The sequence below is a fragment of the Diplotaxodon limnothrissa genome, linkage group LG6, assembly GCF_057381915.1.
Source record: "Diplotaxodon limnothrissa isolate DT_005_m linkage group LG6, D_limnothrissa_male_GT1.1, whole genome shotgun sequence".
In the NCBI taxonomy this organism is placed as follows: Eukaryota; Metazoa; Chordata; class Actinopteri; order Cichliformes; family Cichlidae; genus Diplotaxodon; species Diplotaxodon limnothrissa.
This window is the reverse complement of record NC_140601.1, coordinates 26,297,737-26,319,734: the sequence shown is the minus strand read 5'-3', so window position 1 is coordinate 26,319,734 and position 21,998 is coordinate 26,297,737. Positions and strand designations below refer to the sequence as shown.

Sequence of the window (21,998 nt, the reverse complement as noted above, 5' to 3'; positions counted from 1 at the left end):
TATTTTTAGTATTAATCAGTATTGTTTGAATATGTTATGTTGTAGTCACTGATTAATATGTATAATAGTGTTTATGCAACTAAGAAAGAGCCTGAATTAAGGAAAAATGAGCAGTTTTATTTTACCAATGTGTATCTGGCATAAGGGTTCTGTGTACTTTTATTAGGCTATGCGTACACCAGCAACTCGTGTTTGACAAATCAATTCGTTTTGGTCTTTTTCTGTGATGTATTGACGAAAATGACGAATCACAGCTTGAAACAACTGCAATTCTGACTCTAGTGAACGATTTTATTCACTAAGTGTTCCTTTTATTGCTTTGTAGGCTACGCTGTACAGGGGAGGCTACAGTAGATTTGCTCCCTACTAAAGACACTACATTTCCCAGGAGCTCCTCTCTTCCATTGAATTACTTTGAAAGAGCTCCCCCTGTTGTCACGGAGGTGGACTGCACCCAGTTTTAAAACGTGGACTTGACCACAAAGAAGATATTTCAGATCCCACCCCAGAGCAGTCCCACGTTTTCTTATATACGCTAATACAGAAATAGAGGAATGCTGTATTAAAGACTGAAGGATGGCCTTAATGTTAAAAAAAAAAAGAAGAAGAAGAAGAGAAAAAAATAAGACTTAAGATGGCCTCCTTCCCTATTGCACGGCTGTATTATAGTCTCCCCTTCTTATTCCCTCTGCACTCAGCAGCACAAGATTTGGGACAGAGCCCAGATGTTCTTCCAAAGGCTGCATGTGGATAACTGACACTTAAAACAGCCGTCACCCGTGTGCGTGTTTGTGTGTGTGTGAGTGCATGAAAGAGCCGAGCGTTGTGTGGCCTGCACACGCTCTCCGCTGAAGGAAAAAGAAAGGGAAACACACAATGGAAGTGTCCACAAAACATCAGGGCAGTAGGAAGAAAGACGTTGCGCAGAAAGAGCACCGAGAAAACATTCTGAACCAGAATGACGAGTCAAATGATAAAACCACCCACGGATGGATTTTATAATTCCTCCTCGACGTGGGCGGATAGTAAGGAGAGGATTTCCAATCCCGCGGTGTTCTTTCTGGCAGAGGGAGACTGAATGTGGCAGCTTGGAGAGATGATGTGACGGTTTATAATGCTATAGAAATCACGTCCGAAAGCTGAAGGAGGGAGGGTTTATTAGAGCTGTTCCTTACCTCAAGTTTTCTTAGTATGTGGAAATGGTAAACCTTTAAACTTAAAATTGTTATATGCAAAGAAATTAGTTTAGAGAGAAAAAAAAGTTACCAAATTATTATTATTAATGATATTTGTAATTGTAATTATTCTCATTATTACTCTTATAAAACCATTCTTATGTTTGAGTCAGCAGCCGCTGCTGTCATGGATTCAACAGTGAACCCTGGGGTTAAAAATCATTAACAAAGTACAAATATGCTGTCAGGTATATGAAAACAGCTTATATCCGTGCACGGGACTTCACCCGACACTACAAACATGGCAACACTACACAGAAGAAGAAGGGGGGGGAAAAGGTTCCCGTTTAGTGGAGTTTACACCCAAACTAAACCCTGGGGTTCAAATAGTGGTTGGTCCTTTTAGTGTAGGAATATATTATTTGGATCCCCCTCCCCTCATATTCCATCTTTTGTAGAGTGTCCAGCAATGGATGAGTCTTCCTGAAACATACTTCTGTTGGTATTGTGTTTAAGATGCTGCAGCAGCAACTGCTGAGCAAGAGAGAGAGATTCAGTTAGTGAGTTTGTAGTAAATATTTAAATGCAAAACACAATTGTGCATATTTCTATTCCATTGTATTCTATATTTCCAAAATGTGGCTTTTTTTTTATTTTTGGGCTTTTGTTTTTGTTCCAAAGATTTGTAGAAAGCACATTTTTCTGCCGTATGTATAAATATATTATCTTTGTTATTGTTATTATCATAATCCTACAGCTGTTTTTATTATTTACTTTCATCTTCTGTGTTGTTCCTTGTCCTGTAAGGTGCAAGGACATTTTCAAGTGACTTTGTTTTTTCTCTTGGGAGTAAAGTTCTTCAGCTGGAAAGCATAGCTGGTTGGGGACAAACAAAGGTATGCGTGTCACACCACCAAACTTTTGTCCTTTTGGTTGACTATTCAGTCATTTTTTGTTTGTTTGTTTGTTTGTTTGTTTGTTTGTTTTTGATTGATCATAGGATCTGCTAGCTTGACATTTATCATATTTCAAAATATACAGTAACACTTTTTTTTGTGTACGTGTGTCCATGTTTTGCAAGCGACTGAGCTATTTGGAATGAGTGAACATAGGCCTGTAGCACTTGAGTTAAAGCAGTCTGTATTGTTTTGGTTTGAAATCTTAATGATTCCTTACATTTCACTGGCTAAATCTGTCAGCTTGGCTACTCTGGATTTATTTGAAAAAAGTGTTATCGCTCATACATGCACAGGTTAAGGTTCCTGGCGAAAAACAATTTGTCAGCATTGGGATATGAAGTTGTTTTTATCCATCTTCAAAGCTACCTTTTGTGTTTTCTGCTTCTCACAATCAGGAAAACATGCTTTTCATTAACATGCTTTTTTTTCTCCCTTTCTTTTAAATGTGCTGCTGTTGGATTTTCTCAAGTCATTTAGTGTTACTTTAAAAAAAAATCTCCATATTAATGTAGAATGTGCTTCAGACACTTTTAATTTTTCTTTTTTTTAAAAAAAGAAAAAAAAAAGGCACTAGCCAAAGATGCTAACAGTACCCAGCATGTTCTGGCTTGACATGTGCTACACAAAATACTCTAAGATGGACTTTTGGAGCCACTGAAGGCATGGACAAACCAGCATGAGCGATACTTGTCGAGTTATATATAAAAAAATAGTTTTGCATGAATCTTGTGTCTTTTCATATTTGATTCCTGAGCAGCAGAGCCCAGCTGCGTTCTTCTTTACCACTAAACTCCATGACAGGCAGCTAGCGAATCTAAGCTAGTTAACGCATCAAAGAGCACAGTGCTGTTTGGCAAAAAGGCCCGGTGACAAACAAAATGGCTGCCGCACAAATGACACGTGGCAGCTTCATTTTTTTTCCTGTCGTGGTTTTCTTGCCAGTGTATTATAGTAAACTATGTGGTCATCCTTCATAGTTGCTATGGTTTCTCAATGGACAGTCCCCTTTCCTCTGTCATGTCTGTATTCCCCCTTGACTGCCATTATGTTTTTTTGTTATTGAATGTCCATATAAAATGTTTTATATAAAAATGTTTTGTTGTGATTGAACTTCTCAGATTGTTTTTTTCTTTCTATGCATTATTAAAGTGGTTGAGTCTTATATTATAGTGCAGCTGGCAAACCCGGATGCAGATTGACTTTTATTGTCCACACTGGCCACTGCAAGCAAACTGTAACCATGATACTGTGTTCATGATAATAGGATGAACATGATGGTATCTACTATAAATAAGCATCATTATTTATTTCTACTGTCCAATCAATTTATTCCACAGTTTGTCACATTACCATCGCCTTATTTCAAAATGGAATTCATTCATTTTTCATCCCATAATGACAACGTGAAAAAAGTATTCACAGCCATCTCAGTGAAACTCAAAATTGAGCTCAAGTGCATCCTCTTTCCACTGATCGTCTCTCAGATGTTTCTGCAACTTGATTGGAGTCCACCTGTGGTAAATTCAGCTGATAGGACGCCTGTCTATGTAAGGCCTCGCAGTTGATAATGCATGTCTGACCAAGCCATGAAGTCCAAGGGATTATGTGTAGACCTCAGAGACACAATGTATCGAGGGAGAGATCTGGCAAACGCAACAGGAACATTTCTTCAACAGTGACAGTGGCCTCAGTCGTTTGGAGTTCGGAACCAACAGCATTTTTTCCTAGATAGGAAGGCCCTTTTACTAAGGTAGAAGGTCCTTAGTCAGGGAGGTGACTAATAACCAAATGGTCATTCTGAACCTTCTATAAGGGTACCCATTTCTGCAGCACTTCATCAATCCGGCTTGTATGGTAGAGTGGCCAGACGGAAGCCACTCCTCACATAAAAGCCCAACGGGAGTTTGCTAAAAGGCAACTGAAGGTGTCTCAGACCATGAGAAACAAAATTCTGGTCTGATGAAATAAAAATTGACTTTTTTTTGATGTGAAGAAACCAGGCAACCTGGCCACTACCACCTATAGTGAAGCATGTTAGTGGCAGCATTATGCTTTTTGACAGAGGACCAGTCAGGGTAGAGATGAATGCATGTACCAAGCTTGTAGCGTCATTCTCAAAAATACTTAAGCTTGTAATTGCTGCCAAGGTCCTTCAACAAAGTATTGAGTAAAGGCTGTGAATACTTATGTACATATTATATTTTTTGTTTTTTATTTTTAATACATTTTCAATAATTTCGGACAAACCTTTTCACTTTGGGATTATGGAGTATTGTGTGCAGAATTTGGAGGGGAAAAATAAATGTATCCATTTTGGAATAAGGCTGTAACATGACAAAAAGTGGAAAAAGTGAAGTACTGTGAATACTTTCTGGATGCACTGTACTGTAGATGTTTCTGTTTCCACCAGAAAATCCACATTCAACTTTTAGCTCAGTTTTGGTCACAAATAACTCTTGTGAATTGCATTTGCCACTGCCATTTCATTAGGTACAGCTGTTCAACTACTAGTTAATGCAAATATCTAATCAGCCAACCACACTGCAGCAGATCAGTGCATTTAGGCATGCACATACGACCAAGAAGACCTGCTGAAGACATAGTTTTGGTGACAGATGGTCAAGATGGAATTAGGCTTGAAACAGCATAAAAACACTGATCCATTCTGTCTTGATGGTTCAGACTGGTGTTGGTGTGAGTTCACTCTTCTCAGATGGCCTGAGGAGTCCACAGATTTTAATCGACTAGAGGACCTTGGGGATGTGCTGAAGATTCCTATCAAGGATGTGCAGCAACAAATATGCAGCCAAAGGGGGCAAAATGTAGTCCAACCCAACACTAGCAAGGTATACCTATTAAAGTCTGGTCAGTGAATCCGGCTCTTCTCATCTGTAAACCCAGTAGTTTGACTGAAACATCAAAGCACTTGGAGAGACACACACAAATCAGACCTCCCATCGTTTGCTGACAAAGTCAAGTGACTTGTTAGCATGCTGATAAGGATTTTACACTGGATGAGTGTGCTAGAAGTAAAATGACACTATCACAGATTTTAATGACCAACGAAGAATTATTTCAGTTCATCCAATCTAGTTGAGGGCCAAGGAGCAAAGCTGGGTAACCATCTATTTTGTTTTTATGTTTTTTTGCACATCTTCTTACTTTTTTCTTTCTGCTATTAAACTCTATGTAGACTAAAGATATAAAATTCGGGTCACTGTCTGACCTTCAAGCACTCTCAAGCCCTTGAGTGAAGCTGAAGGTGGCTTTAAAAGCAAGTGTATTCTTCCGTTCTTTGGATAAAGCTGATCAAGCATGAGCAAAATTCTAGTTTCAATGGGCTGAATTTATTTCCCCCCAGTCACAAGATGAAGTGGCAGAGACCATCTTCAGATAAAGCCCCACAAATGTCTTATTTTCATTTTACAAAAACAGTGTAACTGTCCACAAGGTTAAGGTCATACCTCATCAATCCTCTCATCTATTCCCAGAAAGTTGATCGTTCATCCTATTTGTAGTGTTTTTAGTGGGAAAAAATGCTTTGTTCAAATGAACACAATTTACTTTCTGGGATTTCCTGTTATTGAGCATGCACTGAGACTCTTTCACCTAATAAACATTTTGACTCCATTTTGAAAAAGTGCAGGCCTTAAACTGGGTCTAGATTCTCACAGGCTAAAAATTTGCAATGAATTTTCACAGCTTACAGAGATAACCTTCAGACAAAACAGATGGTTTTGAGAATCTTCCACAGCTAATTTGCAGACCACTGAGGCTGATTTAGTAAATACAAGTGAGGAAAGTGGAGGGTTTTTTATTTGTTGTTGTTGATTTAATTTTTTAAATCACAATCAGAACAACCTGTGATTGTGCCCAAGTGTTTGGTTGGCAGTATTTGTGAAATACTTTGTTCATAACCTCAAATAGCAACCTGACAGTCATTGATATTACCTGGGAATCATAACAAAGGTCCATAAACAATGTTGTGCCATATCATTGATTCAGTGGATTACTGGATAAGTGAAAGCTTTAATCTTGTGTTGAACACAGGAAGAAAAGAAAAAAAAAAACGAGGATCACAAATATCCATGGAAAGCAGTCTGTGTGATCGATATCTATACATAAAATAATACATTTCTGTCTGTTTGTCTGTTTCTTTGTCCGCATACTACTCCTACATGATCAGGAGTCGAGCACCCAAACCCGACTTGCAGGCCCATCTTAGGCTTCATAAGGTTCTTATCTATATCAGATTTCATGACATAGCCACGTTGCCCAGCAACCACCTATCAAATAGCTATAAATGACCTATGGGAGCTATATAATTTTATATAATTTACGTTAACAAAACTAAATTTTTTCATCATATGTCATGAAACCATGAGGTTCCCTTGCACGAGTTTGTGATAATACATGTAACTAATGTTGAGATGTTTAAATCTCTGACGTTGTCTGGCTCGCATAAATGTTTGTTTTCTTTGATTACCTTAAAAGTATAGTATCTGTTCAAAAAGACACAAAGGTTTTTATAGGGGAAAGTATTTATTGACATAACTTCCATTCCTACATTAATAGCATGTGCAACATTACATTCATATTTCATATTTCATAAAAATATTTTTATTTATATATTCATCATCATCTGTACATTAAGAAAAAATAACTCCAAAGAGGTGGAGGACGGGCGGAGCGGAAAAGGCAGAAGAGAGAAGGTTTAGTGATGATGCAGCTGTGAGGAAACTTGCTTTCAACATATCTGAATGGTCTCTCAGAACAAACAAACCAGCACAAAGTACAATGGAGGGAGTTTGGAGGAGCAGGTTGACACACGGACACCTCAGTGAAGCATATATAAATAAATAAATGTACATAGAGCTATTTAATGTAATATATGATAGCTTTGACACATAGTTGGATCAACCTTGAGGATAGAAGGTTTTGTGTAATTTTTCCCAAACTACATATGGGTGTAACAACCACAATAAACTTCAAGTCGGGATTTGGGGAGGGGGAAAGCCTCCTGGGCTGTGAAGTGAAAGATAAGAGGACTGAGTGGAGGAAAATTAGTGCAGGGAGGTTTATAATTGAGGAAAGGGCACGGGAGGGTTTCTAGACGATTCCATATTTCGCCAGGTCGCTGAGCTCCATGTCCCCAAAGGCTTCCCATGGGCAGACCACTGTGAAGTCTGTACCGAGACCCTCCATGCCGGGGATGTCGTCTCCGAATCTAAAAAAAGCAACAAAAGTATGTCTTAACTCTTGACCTGCTTTCACTGTGTATCGTTTAATGAGTACTCAATATCAGGTGTGTCAAACACAAGGCCTGGGTAAGACTCCAGTCCAGCCCACTGGATGCCATCGAAGAATATGAAGGAGGGGTTAGATTTGGACTTTTAACTGTATTTTCATAAGTTTTACACCTTTTCCCACTGATACACACCTCTCCCATAATATACCAAAATAATGAAGTAATATAGAAACTATTAGTATATTTTATTATCTACAATAGAGATTTCTGAGTTTTAGAATGGGTAGTTAAACTTCCTTAGACACTTAAGATCAAAGTGGGGTGTACATGGCCCACGATGTAAATTGAGCTTGGCGTCCATGCTCTGTACTATGCAAAGACTATACTCGAGCAAGGATTTCATGTGTCAAAGAAAGCAGAAGAGTTCTGTGATTGAAATACTATCCCCTGTGATTGTTTAAGTATTGTGTTGCAAATGTTAGTCCAACAGTCGATGTAACTGTTTTGAAACTAGTTTAGCAAAAATAATCCAATCGATCACAAGTTTGATCCGAATACCCGTGAAATTAAATATTCACGAGCCACTGCTTTAGTCTTCAACACTGTTCTATTATAGGATGTGGCAATATGATTTTTAAATGTCATCCCTCAAGCTAAAATGGACTACTATCTCCTAACTGTCATGCGCTAGCTTTAATATTTAGTGCGGTTGGAGCGTGAAGTATTAGAAATGTTGTGCCGTGTCTTCCTCTCACCCCTTCTGGCCTGGTTTGGGGGCCTTGCTCTTGAAGGTACGGGCTGTCCTCTGTTTGAACTTGGGAGGTGCCTTCTTGTCAGCAGGTGCAGGTGCGTCTGCCATTGTTTATGATCTGAGAGAAAAAGAATAAACAGTTAATCACTTAATCTTGGTGTTTAAGACCATTCGTCGTCCTCCTCCTCTTTGATGATATAACACTTGCAGCTTAGATCAAATTATAAACCAAAGCTACCATAGCACCTTAAGCTTTGTTACACCATCAGTGGCTATTTTTACACCTTGACTTTTGAGTTCATGTGTGGTCAAGTTAACACGGCATATATTTAGAGACCAGGATTTCTGCTAATTCTGCTGTTAGACTGAAGGTTAACCTGCGTGGTGTAAATAATAAGCTCGGGTATAAGGGGATTTGACCTGAACAACAATTTCAGTCTACTTTAATCTGGTCTTTTCTTGGCTCAGTTGACTGTGTCATAGTTAAGCTCATCAGTGCTCCTGATTACAAATGTGCTTTGACCTCACTGATGGACTTTTGTAACAGTAAGCAGATTAACTCCTAAGTATCCCAAGTATGTATATATATATATATATATATATATATATATATATATATATATATATATATATATATATATATATATATATATATATATATATATATATATATATATATATATATATACATACATATATATACATACATATATACATATATAACATTGCAATTGTGTACAAAAACACAACTACATAAATAAATTAATCATTTTAAAGAAACTAATTAATGAATATTTTTTATTTGGTTTTCCGTAAAATTTTAGTACAAATTAAATAAGGCTATAGTGGCAGGTGTTATAACATGCTGAAATAATAAGACAAATAAAAGAGTTAAAAGGATGCCAGTGTAAATTAATGTTTCCTTTTGAAGGTTTACTTGAAGGTTTTTGTTTTTTGTATCAAGGGGAGCGATATATTTCATAGGTTTCTGTTAATTTCGACATTATTTGCAAACCCCCCCCACAAATAAGCCTCCCTTGGCTGTCTTACACAATTAAAAAAAAACTTATAATGACTTTTTAAATGCTTTTCTAAACAGCATTTACAAAATTGAAAGCATAAAGAAGAAAAAAATGATGTAAAGAAGACATACAGTGCACAAACTTTAAACTATAAAGCTTGAAATGATCTTTTGGTTTTATTTTTTTAGAAATGTGTAAAATATATCTCCAAAATAAAGTTCTTAAGTGACTCTTACTCTTTAATTCTTCTCTTAGTAATCTTCACTGCAGAATGGAAAGTCAACCAAAGCTCACAGCTGAGTGAAAGTCAGAGTTAGATCTTACCTGTTGTTGCAGTAGCACGGGTGGCTTCTGGATTATGCCTCTCTGGTCTGTTCGTGTTGTTGTAGTCTATGGCTTGCTCCCTGCTTATATACTCTCCCCTCTAATCCCTCTAACATGCTTATCCATAGCTTTTCTGTCCTATTTTTTTACAGCACGGTCTAGATTTTTCCCTTGATTAGCTTAGGGAGTGGCCTCATATGTTCACCCTAATGCGTCTTGCCATATAAAGACATATGTTCCTTATATAATGAAGCACAGCGGAGAAGAGAAACTAAGAGGTTCATTCAATGATATTAACCTGTTTGGGGCTTGATTCTGACTGTCAATAGAGGAATATTTTCTGGTAGATGCATTTTACCAAATACCTTTTTGTTAATCTACATAACAGTTGAGCTTGAAATCATAATCAGCTGATCGTGATCATTCTTAATTTGAAAAAACAAACAAACAAACAAACAAACAATAAATTTGACCAAAAATAATAATAATAATAATAATCCAGTCCTGCCCAGAGCTTTTAGGCACTTCTTCCAGTATTAATCAGATAATTACATTTAGGAAAGCCCCAGAAAAGCTGTACAGTAGCCTTAAAGCTCAGATTTTCTTTCTTTCTTTCTTTCTTTCTTTCTTTCTTTCTTTCTTTCTTTCTTTCTTTCTTTCTTTCTTTTTATTGCCGTACATTAACTGTAAAGACAGCATTAGTGTGTTACTACCTGCAGACCACACCTGTCACATTGGTAATCATTCATTTAAAGGTCTACATACTGTACCTAGGCACAGTTCATGCCATGTGTTGAAGGATTAAAAGCTGAATAGATAAGTGTTCTTTATTTGTCAGCATCTGATTCATCACCTGAAGATAGTTCAGGGCACCTCTGCTCTTACATCACGTGGTGCTCCAGATCCTCTTGAAGCTATATCAGGACACATTTGTTTACAAATATTATCTCCAATCCATGAAGAGGTGTAAAATATTAAATTTGGGTAAACAATGGTAGAAGAAATGATGGTTACCCCTTCAGTACAGTGAAGTCAGTGAAGGGATGCAAAATTTTACCCTCATAAATATAACCTCATGAAACACACAGGAGGGTGATGAGATTGTGCACAAAATAATTTACCTGTACTTGAAGTACAGGTGATAACAGGACTGAAAGAATGAAACACAATCAAAATGTATAAATAATTTTCTTAACTGTCACAATCTAATTTCCATATTTTCTTTTTTGTTCAGCATCGCAGCCTGTTGACGATCACAGAGCCACATTGAGATGTTTTGAACTTTGTGACATGAGGCGTCATCCTGCATGTGAAGCAGCCATCGCAAGATGTGTACAGTGGTGAGGTGTTCTGCTGCTGTAGCCCATCTGCCTCAAGGTTTGACCTGCTGTCTGTTCAGAGATGCTCTTCTGCGCACCCTGGTTGTAACAAGTGCTTATTTAAGTCACACTTGCTTTCATGTCAACTTGAAGCAGTCTGGCAATTTTTCCTCCAACCTCTGGCATCAGCAAGGAATGTTTTGGTTTACCCGAAGAACTGCCCACTGAATATTTCCTCTTTTTCAGGCCATTCACGGTAAACCCTAGAGACGGCTGTGTGGGAAAGTCCCACCAGTTTGTGATACTAATACTCAGACCAGCTCATCTGGCACCAAAAGCCAAGCCAAAATCCAGAGTTACTTAAATCACTTTTCTTCCTCATTCTTATGCTCGATTTGAACTTCATCAGATCATTCTGATCGCGTCGACGTGAATAAAATCACAGAGTTGCTGCCACATGATTTACTAATTAGATATCCATGTTAGCAAGCAGTTAAATAGGTGTGCCTAATGAAGTGGCAGTGAATATTCAGTAAATGATTGCATGATTCAGGTAGAAACTGATGCGTGTGGTGATCGATGGGTGATTGATTGATAATGTAGCTATGGCAGTTAGATAGACAGGTATCTTTCTCCATATTTAGATTTGTGTGTTAATCACTGTCGCCCGCTGCTGCCCGTGAATGGCTCCTCTGTAGTTTGCTTCAGTTTGCACATTTACAGGCATGTCTATCTTGAAATACACCTTGTATTTATATCTCACTATCCTTTATCTCCTCTATTTGTGGCTGAGCTGGTTCAGAATAGGGCAGAGCTGGCACATCACAGAGCGAACATCTGAGTGGATTAGCAGCTCGGAGGACTTTAAAAACGGGTCGTCAGTCTGAGAGAGACACCACAAGTGAGAAAACGACAGACTCGCCAGACAGCATCAGAAAAACTCTTTGAGACTTTGAACAAAAGGTGAGATGAAACTGCAATTTTGTCAGCTCTTGTGCGAGGAGTTTAGGCTATTATTGCTTTGTATTACCTCAGATTCTTTTCTGCTTTTGTAACTACATCCTCACAGCAGAGAAAAACAGAGCACTGGCTTTACAGCTTTTCTTTTCCTTCCTGAGTATCACGCCTGAAATGGAGTTGAAATGAGACATTTCATAAGAAGCAATGCTTTGTGATGGCCTTTTTGTAAATACTGCTCAAGGCACTGTTGGATTGGATTTGGGTGAACTTGCTGGTTGAGGATTTTATTTCCAATGGTTAATGCAGTCATAATTTAGTGATTTGCTTGGTTTTTTGCAAGCCTGAGTGTGAAATATAAGTGTTTCCAGAAGGGATGTGCAATGACTCCTCTGTAAAGAGGAGATTATTGATTGCTGTAGCCGAACAAAGAAAAGAGGCAAATTCAGTTTTATTTCTATAACAACCTTTAGCACCAAGGCACTGGAACTGGTTTATGTAAGACAATAAAAGGCATGAAGAAACAGCATAAAAAAAGAAACCCACAGAAAGTGATTCACAAAGATAGAAGAATAAGCAAAACACATGCTGAGAAAAAGAAATTACAAGTTCTCCTCCAATAAATCTGAATTGTTAGTGGTATCTTTGCAGGAAATCAACATATTACTGTTATTTTTTAACCTGTTTTCTCTTTCAGGAACCAAACACAATGGCAGACGTCGCAACTCCCGCTGACAAGAAAGCACCTCCCAAATTTAAGCAGAGGGCCGCACGCACCTTCAAGAGCAAGGCGCCCAAACCGGGCCAGAAGGGGTGAGATGCTTTCTTTGTTTTGTTTTTAACATCACACGTGCAGCTTTTCTTCCATAACTTTGTCTTTCTTTCTGCTGGTTTTGCTCATCAAAGCTTGTTGTTTCTTCCAATTAGATTTGGAGACGACATCCCCGGCATGGAGGGTCTTGGCACAGACTTCACCGTGGTCTGCCCATGGGAAGCCTTTGGGGACATGGAGCTTAGCGACCTGGCGAAATATGGAATCGTCTAGAAACCTCAACTGTTTTCTTGGACCGAGTCCTCCTGTCTCTCACCTCACAGCCCAGCTTTCCTTCTCCTTCCCAAAATACCCATCCTCATATTCATTGTCCCTCATGTAATTTGAGATACATTGCACACAAATTGATCAGCTAGCAAAAACATTGCAGCATTTAGCTGTTTTTCTTCTTTTTTCCCCCCTGTTTACCCCTCATGTGGTCCTACTGTCAATTAAGCAGCTAGAACTCTACGACCTGCACAGAGGAGGCAGATTTTGATGTTTTAGAGGTTTGACCTGAAAACAAACCCCCTCACACTCTCTTTTGTCTCATGCACTTTGTCACCCAACCCTCCCCCCACTTTTCCACCAATGCTCCATCGTCCTTTCCTACTTTTCCTAATCCCCAGCTTCTCTTCATCTCCCGAACCCCTCACTTTCATCTCTAATAACCCATGCAGAGAAAAAATAATATAAAAATGAATAAAAGACAGTTTGATATCTGTGATATCTTTGGACTGTTCTTCTTAACTCATCTACCACCTCTGCTCGCCAAAGCTGCTGATTAACATTGCACAGTCTATTTTGTGTATTAGCAAATTTCCCTTGTGTTTGTGTGTTTGTGCTTTTTTTTCATTATTATAATGAGAAAGTCTATAATTCACAACCCGCCTGAGTGAATTAGATAAATCCTATATTTTCTCAGTAAATGGAAATATTTTTAATGAACTCAATAAATGAGAATATTTTCCACTAACTACGTGTCTTTGTGTCTTAGCTCATATTAACACCGAAGGTTTAATTTAGGATTTTGCACACAGCAGTACAATAACCACAGACTCTGGTCTGATTCATTTGCAGGGTATAAAACGGTAAAATCCACAGTTATTAACTCAAATTGTTTTAAAAATAAAAAAATAATAATAAAATAAAATAAAACCGGCTTCAGGGATAAATTGTGAGCAAAAAATTGAAGACGAGGAGCGTAACTGAATATACTGTTTCCATGGCAACCAGACCTACTTATTCACAGAAGCAGTCTTTTGTTTTTTCTTCACCAGTGCAGAGAAAGGTTTGATAAATGAACACTGCAGCAAAGGTCGTGTTAGGTTAGCCGATCAGCATCAATTAGGCCGTGCTTACTAACGGCAGATAAAAACTAAAACGCACGTGTGCAAACAAATTAGTTTGCTTTTTTAATTTTTTACAGATTAATATTAATTTTATTTATAAATATTAACACACAAATCTGAACTGGATAAGCAGAAGGGAAAGGATGGATGGGTGGAATTAACACTTATGCGTTATTGGGTCTTTCATCCAGAATGGGATGGTATCCTTTTATTGGTCAAACAAGAGGAAATAGAGTGTGGTGCAACAGTTTAGGTTAACAAATACCACAAATAGCTTTTAGAATAGAGAATTGAATAATCCTTTAATTGTCCCACAAGGGGAAATTTGGTTGTATCAGCAGCAAAAAAAACCCACACACATACAAAAAAGAACAGGACACAGAACAGAAAACACAATTTTTACATATTTACATCATGGACAATAGTTACCAGAGCAGAGTACAGTACAGTTGTTAAAATTAGCGTACAGATAGTGTGCAAACAGAGCAGGATACTGAAAGATGTTTAAATAGTTAAGAATATTTAGAATAATTAGAAAAGTGCAGACTGTGTATTGTACCTGTGCATTAAAAAGTAGACATGTAACTTCCAATAAGTTAGTGTATATATAAGCTGAGAAAAGTAATGTGCAGTTATAACAGTAGAAGTTGTTACAGCACTGATGTAAACATCTGTGTTTGTTGGGAGCAGTTTTGATTGTACAGTCTGACACCTGCTATTTCTCAGGTAACTTCATACACATTGTGGCACAAATTAACAAAGATATGTAAATGAAATCTATTATTTATATGAGAATGCTTCACCTGTAAAACAAGAGCACACTGAGCACTGCACAGGTAGGCTGCGTCAGGTATTTAAGAGAGCCTGCCTCAGTTCCTCTTTCTTTCTTTCTTTCTTTCTTTCTTTCTTTCTTTCTTTCTTTCTTTCTTTCTTTCTTTCTTTCTTTTCACCGTACATCCATTACCATGACATACTGCATGACAAATTGGTTAGTGAAACTTTTATTAATAACACACGAACAACAACAGTAAAATGGTTAATTTGTTGTTGTTGTTTAAATACAGTTATGGTTACACACACTCTCTCCCCACCTCCTTTACTTGTAATTTTAACTTTAACCTTTTTTCTCTATTCTGATGCTCGGTTTGAACTTTAGCAGCAACTTGACTATATCTATATGCCTGAATGCAAGGAAATCCTGCCATGTGATTGGCTGATTAGATATTTGTGTTAATGGGCAGTTAAACGGGTATTCCTAAGTGACTGGTATATTTCACACATTAGAAATTCTGTTAATAGGATGTTGTGTCAGGGTTTTGTCTGTGCTCATGGAAGACAGAAATAGTTTTTAAAATGACTTAAGCGTGTCTACTTGTTACTTAATTACACTGTATTCTGAGCAGCATTTAAGCTTCTCAGTGCGACTTTGCAGTGCAACATTTTGCTGCTTGCGTGTGTCTGGTGCTTTTTGTTGGTGCCAGTGACAGTATGTGTGAGGCCTCCGGATACTAATGTGCTTTTGTGTCACTGCATCAATTAACTGTTCGAGCCTCTGAACTGTGAGCAGACAAAAGGGACACTGCCTCGTGTAATGAGGCATAAACATAACAAACATCAGTCCAAAGCCTTTGGCCAGTTCATTAAAAAGAGGGCCTGCAGCAGAGACACGGCTATTTGACCACCAGAGCTTTAGTCTGCAACAAAACTGATCTCATCAGAAGCGGAGTATGGGTTAGTCACTGTGAATATGAATGAATGAAAGTAGTAAAAATAAAATGGACAAAACCTCAGCAGGTAAAAAAACTACTAACTTTACCTGCAGCAATAAATGATACATTTCTAAAATTCGAATAATTTTCAAAGCCTTGATGCGTTTAAAAAAAATCCATGAATTTACATGAACATTAGGGGAAAGTCTGCAAACTTTGTGAGCTAGAACTTCTTTAAAGTGCCACTGGGCAAAATATTCAAGGTCTTTTTGACAGTCAAGTATTTTTTAACATTCAAGCATTCAAAGAGAATTAGAAAAAGAAAGCACTAACAAACAAAACTGTGTTACTCGTAAAAGGCAAATGTGAGCTGTTTAAAGACAGCCATGTAAGATAATTAAGTCTTAATGGTGTTAATTGTCTTAAGCTTTGTCAGTGTGGCTTCCAGTTTGCCTTAAACTGCTTTTTCAAGTGCAGCTGAGTGCACCTTAAGTTGCTTTTTATAGGGGGGCTCGATGCAGGCGCAGCTGCATCATCAGCATCAGCATCGGGCGACTGTTTCAGGTGTTGTTAATGAAATAAAAGCAAGTTTCTGAATTACGTCTTACAACATTTTTTGGTTTTGCATTTGTTAAGCTCAGCTAAGCTCAGAGTGTATTTATAGTTACGTGGAGCAAAAATATCCTCTACTGTCTTTTTTACAGGATTACACTCACAGACAGTCTGTGCAGTGTACAGAGTACACCTTGTTTTGTGTTCTCATTAAGAATATATTATTGCTGAATCTACAGATGTAAACTGCAAACTGCTAGTGTGCAGTGAACCTGACAATGCAACAAAATTTAGCCTCTAAATGCCCTGAAGCATGGACAAAGACCACCATATGCAATATGATGCATTTGGCACTAATGGGCAAACCTGAAAGTGTCTGCTGCATCAATTTATTTGATATATGCAACAAAAATATGAACGATTCTCACTGCTGCAAGATCATATACTCGAGCCACAACCCTGTCAGTCAAACTGCTGCCTACTTCTTCCACAAAACTGAAAGGAGGAGCATTGTATCCAGAAATGTCCCCAAATTTCTAGTTTTTGAGTGCTACAGGCAACTGTTGGAAGCAATAGTTTGCAAGTGTATTAAGAAGCAAATCTGTCACAAACTGCAACCTGTACATCCAAGAATCACCCCCACTCCCCCAACTCTATATGTATACTGTTAAGTTATTGAAATGACACAGTCTCAAATCCAGCCTCAAGGGGTCACAAGCTGGTGTGCTCCCAGTGCCGGGAGTACAGGAAGGGCATCCAGCATAAAAATCTGTGCCAAATCACAGATCCATCCACTGTGGTGACCCCTTAGACATGCTGTTTGCATGTTCTCCTGTTTCCATGTTGTTTCTCTCCAGTTGCCTCCCGGATGCGCTATGATAGCTGAGATGGGCTTCAGCTCTCCCACGAACCTGAGTTGGGTAAGCAGAAGAAAATGGATGGGTGGGTGGATGAACCACATGAAAAGCAGGGACTATTGTGGAGGCAGTTATCTTAAACACTTTGATCTGCAGGGCTGGAATGCAGAAGGTAAGAACAAGTGCAGTGAAAAACCTGGAACCTCTCAGGTGATTCATGCTATGTACTAATCAGCAGTTCCCCGTTTGTCACTTTGTTCTTTGGTCTGGCATGAAGGCGTGACTCTTCACTCTGTGACCAGACGAGCTGGCAGCTTTCGTGGCTGTAACGAGATTGGAGCTCGTCCATGTGGGTCAGAGGTTTGTGGCCAAAGCTTTTTACAAGCAACACATTCATGTAAAAACTGGGACTTTTTCACTTAAATTAAGGTTTTTATGTATTAATATTCTGGACACATGCCAACACACATTTTTCTCAACCCTCAATTTGATTAAAGTTCCAAATCTGAAGAGCACATTTGAAAGGATTTGCACCTAATACAACACATACGATTAATATGAGTAAGAACAGAACAGAACAGGAAGCAGAGAAAGAACAAAAGGAGTTTGGGATCAAATTGGCAGCCTGCATGTAAATGTCAAGATGTTGCTCTTCCTTGGTAGCCATGTTCTATATTGATCTATATTTGATGGGAGGAATTTTAAATTAGTAATAAGATTATGAGTCAGGCAAACAGGTTCAGGTTCACTTTCAGGTTCTGATTTACGATGGAAAGGCAACAGTCTGGCAGAGAGCAGGTGGAAGTGAGCAGTATAAGTACTGAGAGGGTGAGTGGAGATCAAGGATCAGCTGAGCAGATCAGGCAGTCTGTAAGTTGTTCACAACCCACCCAAGAAATCTACACAACAAAGACTCTGTCAGCGCTCACACAGCAACCATGACCAGACCAAACATGACACTAAGAAAGAAATCAGCAGCAGTTGGAATAATAATTCAAATAATTTAGCTCTGCATCATTTTAAATAATAACAATGTTGCCAGTATACTACTGTTTCATACATACAGTTAATATAGTTCTTTTTAATCACATTCTTTTTGATGTTTGCGAGGTCGGTTTTGTCTTCATCTTGCTGTTACAGGTAATTTCTGGCCTTCATCAACATCAAAAAAGGGGAAAAAGCTTATAAGAATTTTTCAAGACCTCCAATAATAAGTGGTTATTTTTCATGCAGACATTTTCAGGGAACTGTATGTTGCATATTGTGATTTATTTATGAAATTTGCCCCTTTTACAGCTTTTTCATGCAACCTCATTCATTCTTTATTCTCATAATTATGTGTAGGAGAAAAATGCAAAAAGGGACTCCGGGCTTTTAAGTCATAATTTCAGCTCCTCTTTTTTATAATTTTAAGTGCTTCTTCTTTTCTCCGCTTGATGTTTCTTCTTCCTCATGACAAACATGTGCAAATTGCATAAGTGAGCCACCAGCAGATGCAAGAAGAAGCTCAACAGCAGGGTCTGGGGATTAGTCAGTTCGCATACACCGAGGATATAACAAAGCCTAACAGGTTTACAAGTTGTGTAACTGATGATTGAGATAAAGTGGCAGCTTTTATCTAACCACAGTCTAAATACCTGAAAGCCATCTGCCTCAGGTGTGTGTGCATTATATCACCGCCACGCCACTAAAATTTCATCTCTGTCTGCAAGTAAACTCATACAAGGAAACTTTACAAAGCAAATTACTGAGTGAAAGAAATAAAGTGTATTTAATTTTGACTCATTTTAAAATTCTAGGTTTATAAACACCATAAAAAAGGGCCTTTTTATGGTGTTTCATGTATTTTGCATATTTTCATGATTATTTTTGTTTTTTTTAATTTAGTTTTTAGGTTTACTTGGAGTCAACCTTTAAACGTGCTATTTAAATAAAAGTAACTTGAGCGTTTCAGCTCTGTATTAAGAATATGTACAAAGAAACAAAATCACACTATTATAAAATCTTCATGGAGTGTATACATGTAAATTATGAGCTAAATGTACTTTAGATTCATTTTGTACCATGAGAACATCACGTAAAATCTTTATGAACTCTGGTTTTCTTCACTTTATGCATCAGATTTGATCCAAACCCTAAAAGCCAGTGTGATAGTCACTCATGTAACAAATGATGCTGTGAAAACTACAATATTCAGTATGTCTACTTCTGTCCTCTGGTGATCATGTGACCTGTTATTCCATTACACGTCTATAAAGAAGTGATGATTGAGGGCACAGGGCTCTTGCCAAGTGCCATGATAGCCTTTAATCGCTACAGGAGTATCCTGATCCTTATAGTCTAAAATGCGATTAACTTCTTTGATTTAATAACTGTACAAGAGAGGTTGTCGTATATTCAGTGATGGAAATTCAAAAATTATCTGGTGTAGCGGTTATAGTCATGCATTTGCAGATCTCCGAGCATTTTTCATCATGTTTTTACTGACAAAGTCATCTCGAAATAGGAAAACACACAGTGTCTGTGAAGGAAGTCTCAAGTTTTAATTTCTGCCTCTGTTTATAATGTAATCATTACTTCTGCTTTGTTTATTTGCAGCACCGGCTATATGAGCGCCGGGGTCTGTAATTTTAACCTAAACTGCATCCTCTTAGAGTCTGTTGAACATTTTACACCAGTCCAAAAGGAATAAAAAATGTTCTCTTTATTCCGGTCTGTTCTTTTTCTGACTTTCTTTAGTTGTTTTTTTTTTTTCTTTTTACCATCCTTCTTTCCTTTTGATATTCTCTGGCATGCTTTTGTGTCAGGAATGCTGTAAACACTGACTTTACTGACAAGCATGTGGGTCTCTGTCGCAATGACTTAAAGAACATCGTGAAAATCCTGCTGGAAACATGAATTCTTTGAGGATAACGATGAAATACGTTTCTGAATTCATGCAGATATAAAGATGTGATTAAAGCACAATAGATCGTGGCAAGTGAACTGATTTCAGAAGGTTTTTATATCAGTTCTTACATTAAATCTCCCAGAGCTGCACAACAATATGACTCTTACACTTTAGGCTATAGCACACAAGTTGGAGCGTTAGTCTTTTTGCATGCAGGATACAGAGAACCTGCTAATAACAGAAAGCGAGGAAGTACAAAAAACAAGAGGTTCAATTCTGAGTCTCACAATTCTTACTGCAAGTTAAAATTGAGGTTACAAACAGGGTACCTGCACATGCACGTCATACAAAGCAACTAACTTTATGTAACTGTAAAAAATAAACAGAAAATAAGGATGTGCAAAAGATGAGCATTGTACCCCATTATATTTAAAGAGGTAACCACAGTTTCCCCTTGTGCTGTCAGGACACCTTTCGTCACACTGTTGGCACACTAAATAATCGCACAGTGATTTGTGGGCTGTAATCTGAGGTGTTGCCTTTAGCTCTGAAGTGACAGAATAAGTATTTGTAAGAGGCTTTATTCTTACTTCTTCTTACAGTCGCCTGCTCATGCTGCGAGTGTCATGTCGCTCGTGACGTATGGATTCGCGCTATTCTCTGAAGTCATCGGTCTTTACCGGTAACTGCTGCCCTGATTTGCAGTATTAGTCTTTCCCTGCTGATCTCGAGCTCCTGTGTAAACACACATCACATACACCAGCTCGAAAACAAGCAGAGACTTTCCACAGCGCACCTTAGTTTCAGACAATTTCAGAAATTTATCCACATCTGAGTCTAATAAGTTTCCATATTATTCAAGACTTTTTACGATTACTGGTGGAAGCCTGTCCACCACTCTGGTTCAGACTGAAACATCTCAACATTGTCAGATTAAATATTTTACAGACGTCACACAGTTCATGCCTACAGGACCTGCGAGCCTCTAACTTTACCTCTGATGCAGCAGCAGATCAAAATGTCATGTGTCTTGTGAAACATCTCACTAAAATACTCCAAAGAGAATTACATTAGACCTGTGGGGATGGGGCCTAACAAAGCTTTATGCTACTTTGTTAATATTTTCTGATTGTCTGATCTGACTTTTTGGGCATTTAGCTTTCAGCTTACATGTTTGATTCTTTGTTGCTTTTTTAAGATTAATTTTTGGCGCCTTAAACAGCAACTGTCTGACTAAATTTGAACTTTTAGAAAACGCTTTTAGGAGAACTCAAAGTTTCAGCAGGAATGTGTTGGGTTCCCAGTTAGAAGAAACCTTTTAGATTTAATATTTTTAGACTTAAATGTGTTCACGTAATATTGAAGCAAAAAGAGGAAGTTTATAGGGTTCAGCCTAAACCCGCCAAACTCTGTTCCTCAAGAGTTCATTGTATTTTGGGGTTTTGAGTTTTTTCCCCCCTCGCGGTCAACCAAACTGTAGCATTCATGCAATTTTTGGCAGATTTCTCTTTAGAGGAACAAAGCCACTTGTTGAAATGTCAAGCGTCATATAAATCGTGCTTTCTTTGTTTTGTTAGATAATAGCTTTGATGCTGTTATGAATAAATCTGTCCGTCAGAAGTATTTTGATTTTGGTTTAACATCAAATGTGAAGCAGCATTTCTGAGGTTGGTTGAGCTGCTCTGGCAATGTGGGCCTTTTTGTTTTTTTAAGGTGACAAAACGCTTCATGTGTTTTTATGTATTTTGAATTTGAATTTGAGTTTTCAAATTTTGAATTTTAATGACAATCATCAAAGCACTTCCTTATTTAGTGCACCTACTTTGCTTCTCATGGATTAGTGGTGACTGGTTTCTTCATGCAGCAGAAGTACCCTTGTAGGATTTCCTTAACTTTCTAATGCTCTGTGAGTTTTAGAGATTATGACAAATCCTTGCTGTCTTTAAAGTGTGTTTTTAAAGTAACTTAAAAAAAAGAGTTACAATTAGAAAAGAAAATTTGTTCTTCTTTATATTACTGGTTAACAAAATGCCTGATTTCAGTGTTTTTCAAATACCCCCAAAAGTATGAGG

General features: G+C 37.9%; 3 protein-coding genes across 5 annotated transcripts in view; 2 read left to right on the top strand and 1 right to left on the bottom strand.

Annotated features, from left to right (window-relative positions):
- The window catches only part of rbfox2 (RNA binding fox-1 homolog 2), a 41,783-nt gene extending 38,586 nt beyond the window's left edge, over positions 1–3,197 (top strand). For all 3 annotated transcript variants that reach the window (XM_085354896.1, XM_085354895.1, XM_085354900.1), the window contains exon 13: positions 326–3,197. In XM_085354896.1, the coding sequence (XP_085211022.1) occupies positions 326–370 (45 nt within the window). In that variant the 3' untranslated portion in view covers positions 371–3,197. The remainder of the gene's footprint in view (positions 1–325) is intronic.
- Positions 3,198–7,243: 4,046 nt separating this feature from the next.
- LOC146630675 (retinal cone rhodopsin-sensitive cGMP 3',5'-cyclic phosphodiesterase subunit gamma-like) lies at positions 7,244–8,241 on the bottom strand. The gene is made up of 2 exons (XM_085356026.1): positions 8,138–8,241; positions 7,244–7,361 (listed from the first exon to the last, which is right to left on the bottom strand). The coding sequence occupies exons 1-2, from the start codon at positions 8,239–8,241 to the stop codon at positions 7,244–7,246; spliced, it is 222 nt and encodes a 73-aa protein (XP_085212152.1).
- A 3,456-nt stretch (positions 8,242–11,697) lies between these two features.
- LOC146630674 (retinal cone rhodopsin-sensitive cGMP 3',5'-cyclic phosphodiesterase subunit gamma-like) lies at positions 11,698–13,066 on the top strand. The gene is made up of 3 exons (XM_085356025.1): positions 11,698–11,761; positions 12,453–12,568; positions 12,683–13,066. The coding sequence occupies exons 2-3, from the start codon at positions 12,465–12,467 to the stop codon at positions 12,798–12,800; spliced, it is 222 nt and encodes a 73-aa protein (XP_085212151.1). The 5' UTR covers positions 11,698–11,761; positions 12,453–12,464; the 3' UTR covers positions 12,801–13,066.
- The last annotated feature ends 8,932 nt before the right edge of the window (positions 13,067–21,998 follow it).

What these genes read in the sequence shown, in the direction of transcription:
- LOC146630675 (XM_085356026.1), bottom strand. Translation starts at nt 8,241, where the DNA reads ATGGCAGACGCACCTGCACCTGCTGACAAGAAGGCACCTCCCAAGTTC. An exon ending in CCCAAACCAGGCCAGAAGGG is followed by an intron (nt 7,362 to 8,137) that starts GTGAGAGGAAGA and finishes TGCTTTTTTTAG; the next exon opens with ATTCGGAGACGACATCCCCG.
- LOC146630674 (XM_085356025.1), top strand. Translation starts at nt 12,465, where the DNA reads ATGGCAGACGTCGCAACTCCCGCTGACAAGAAAGCACCTCCCAAATTT. An exon ending in CCCAAACCGGGCCAGAAGGG is followed by an intron (nt 12,569 to 12,682) that starts GTGAGATGCTTT and finishes TCTTCCAATTAG; the next exon opens with ATTTGGAGACGACATCCCCG.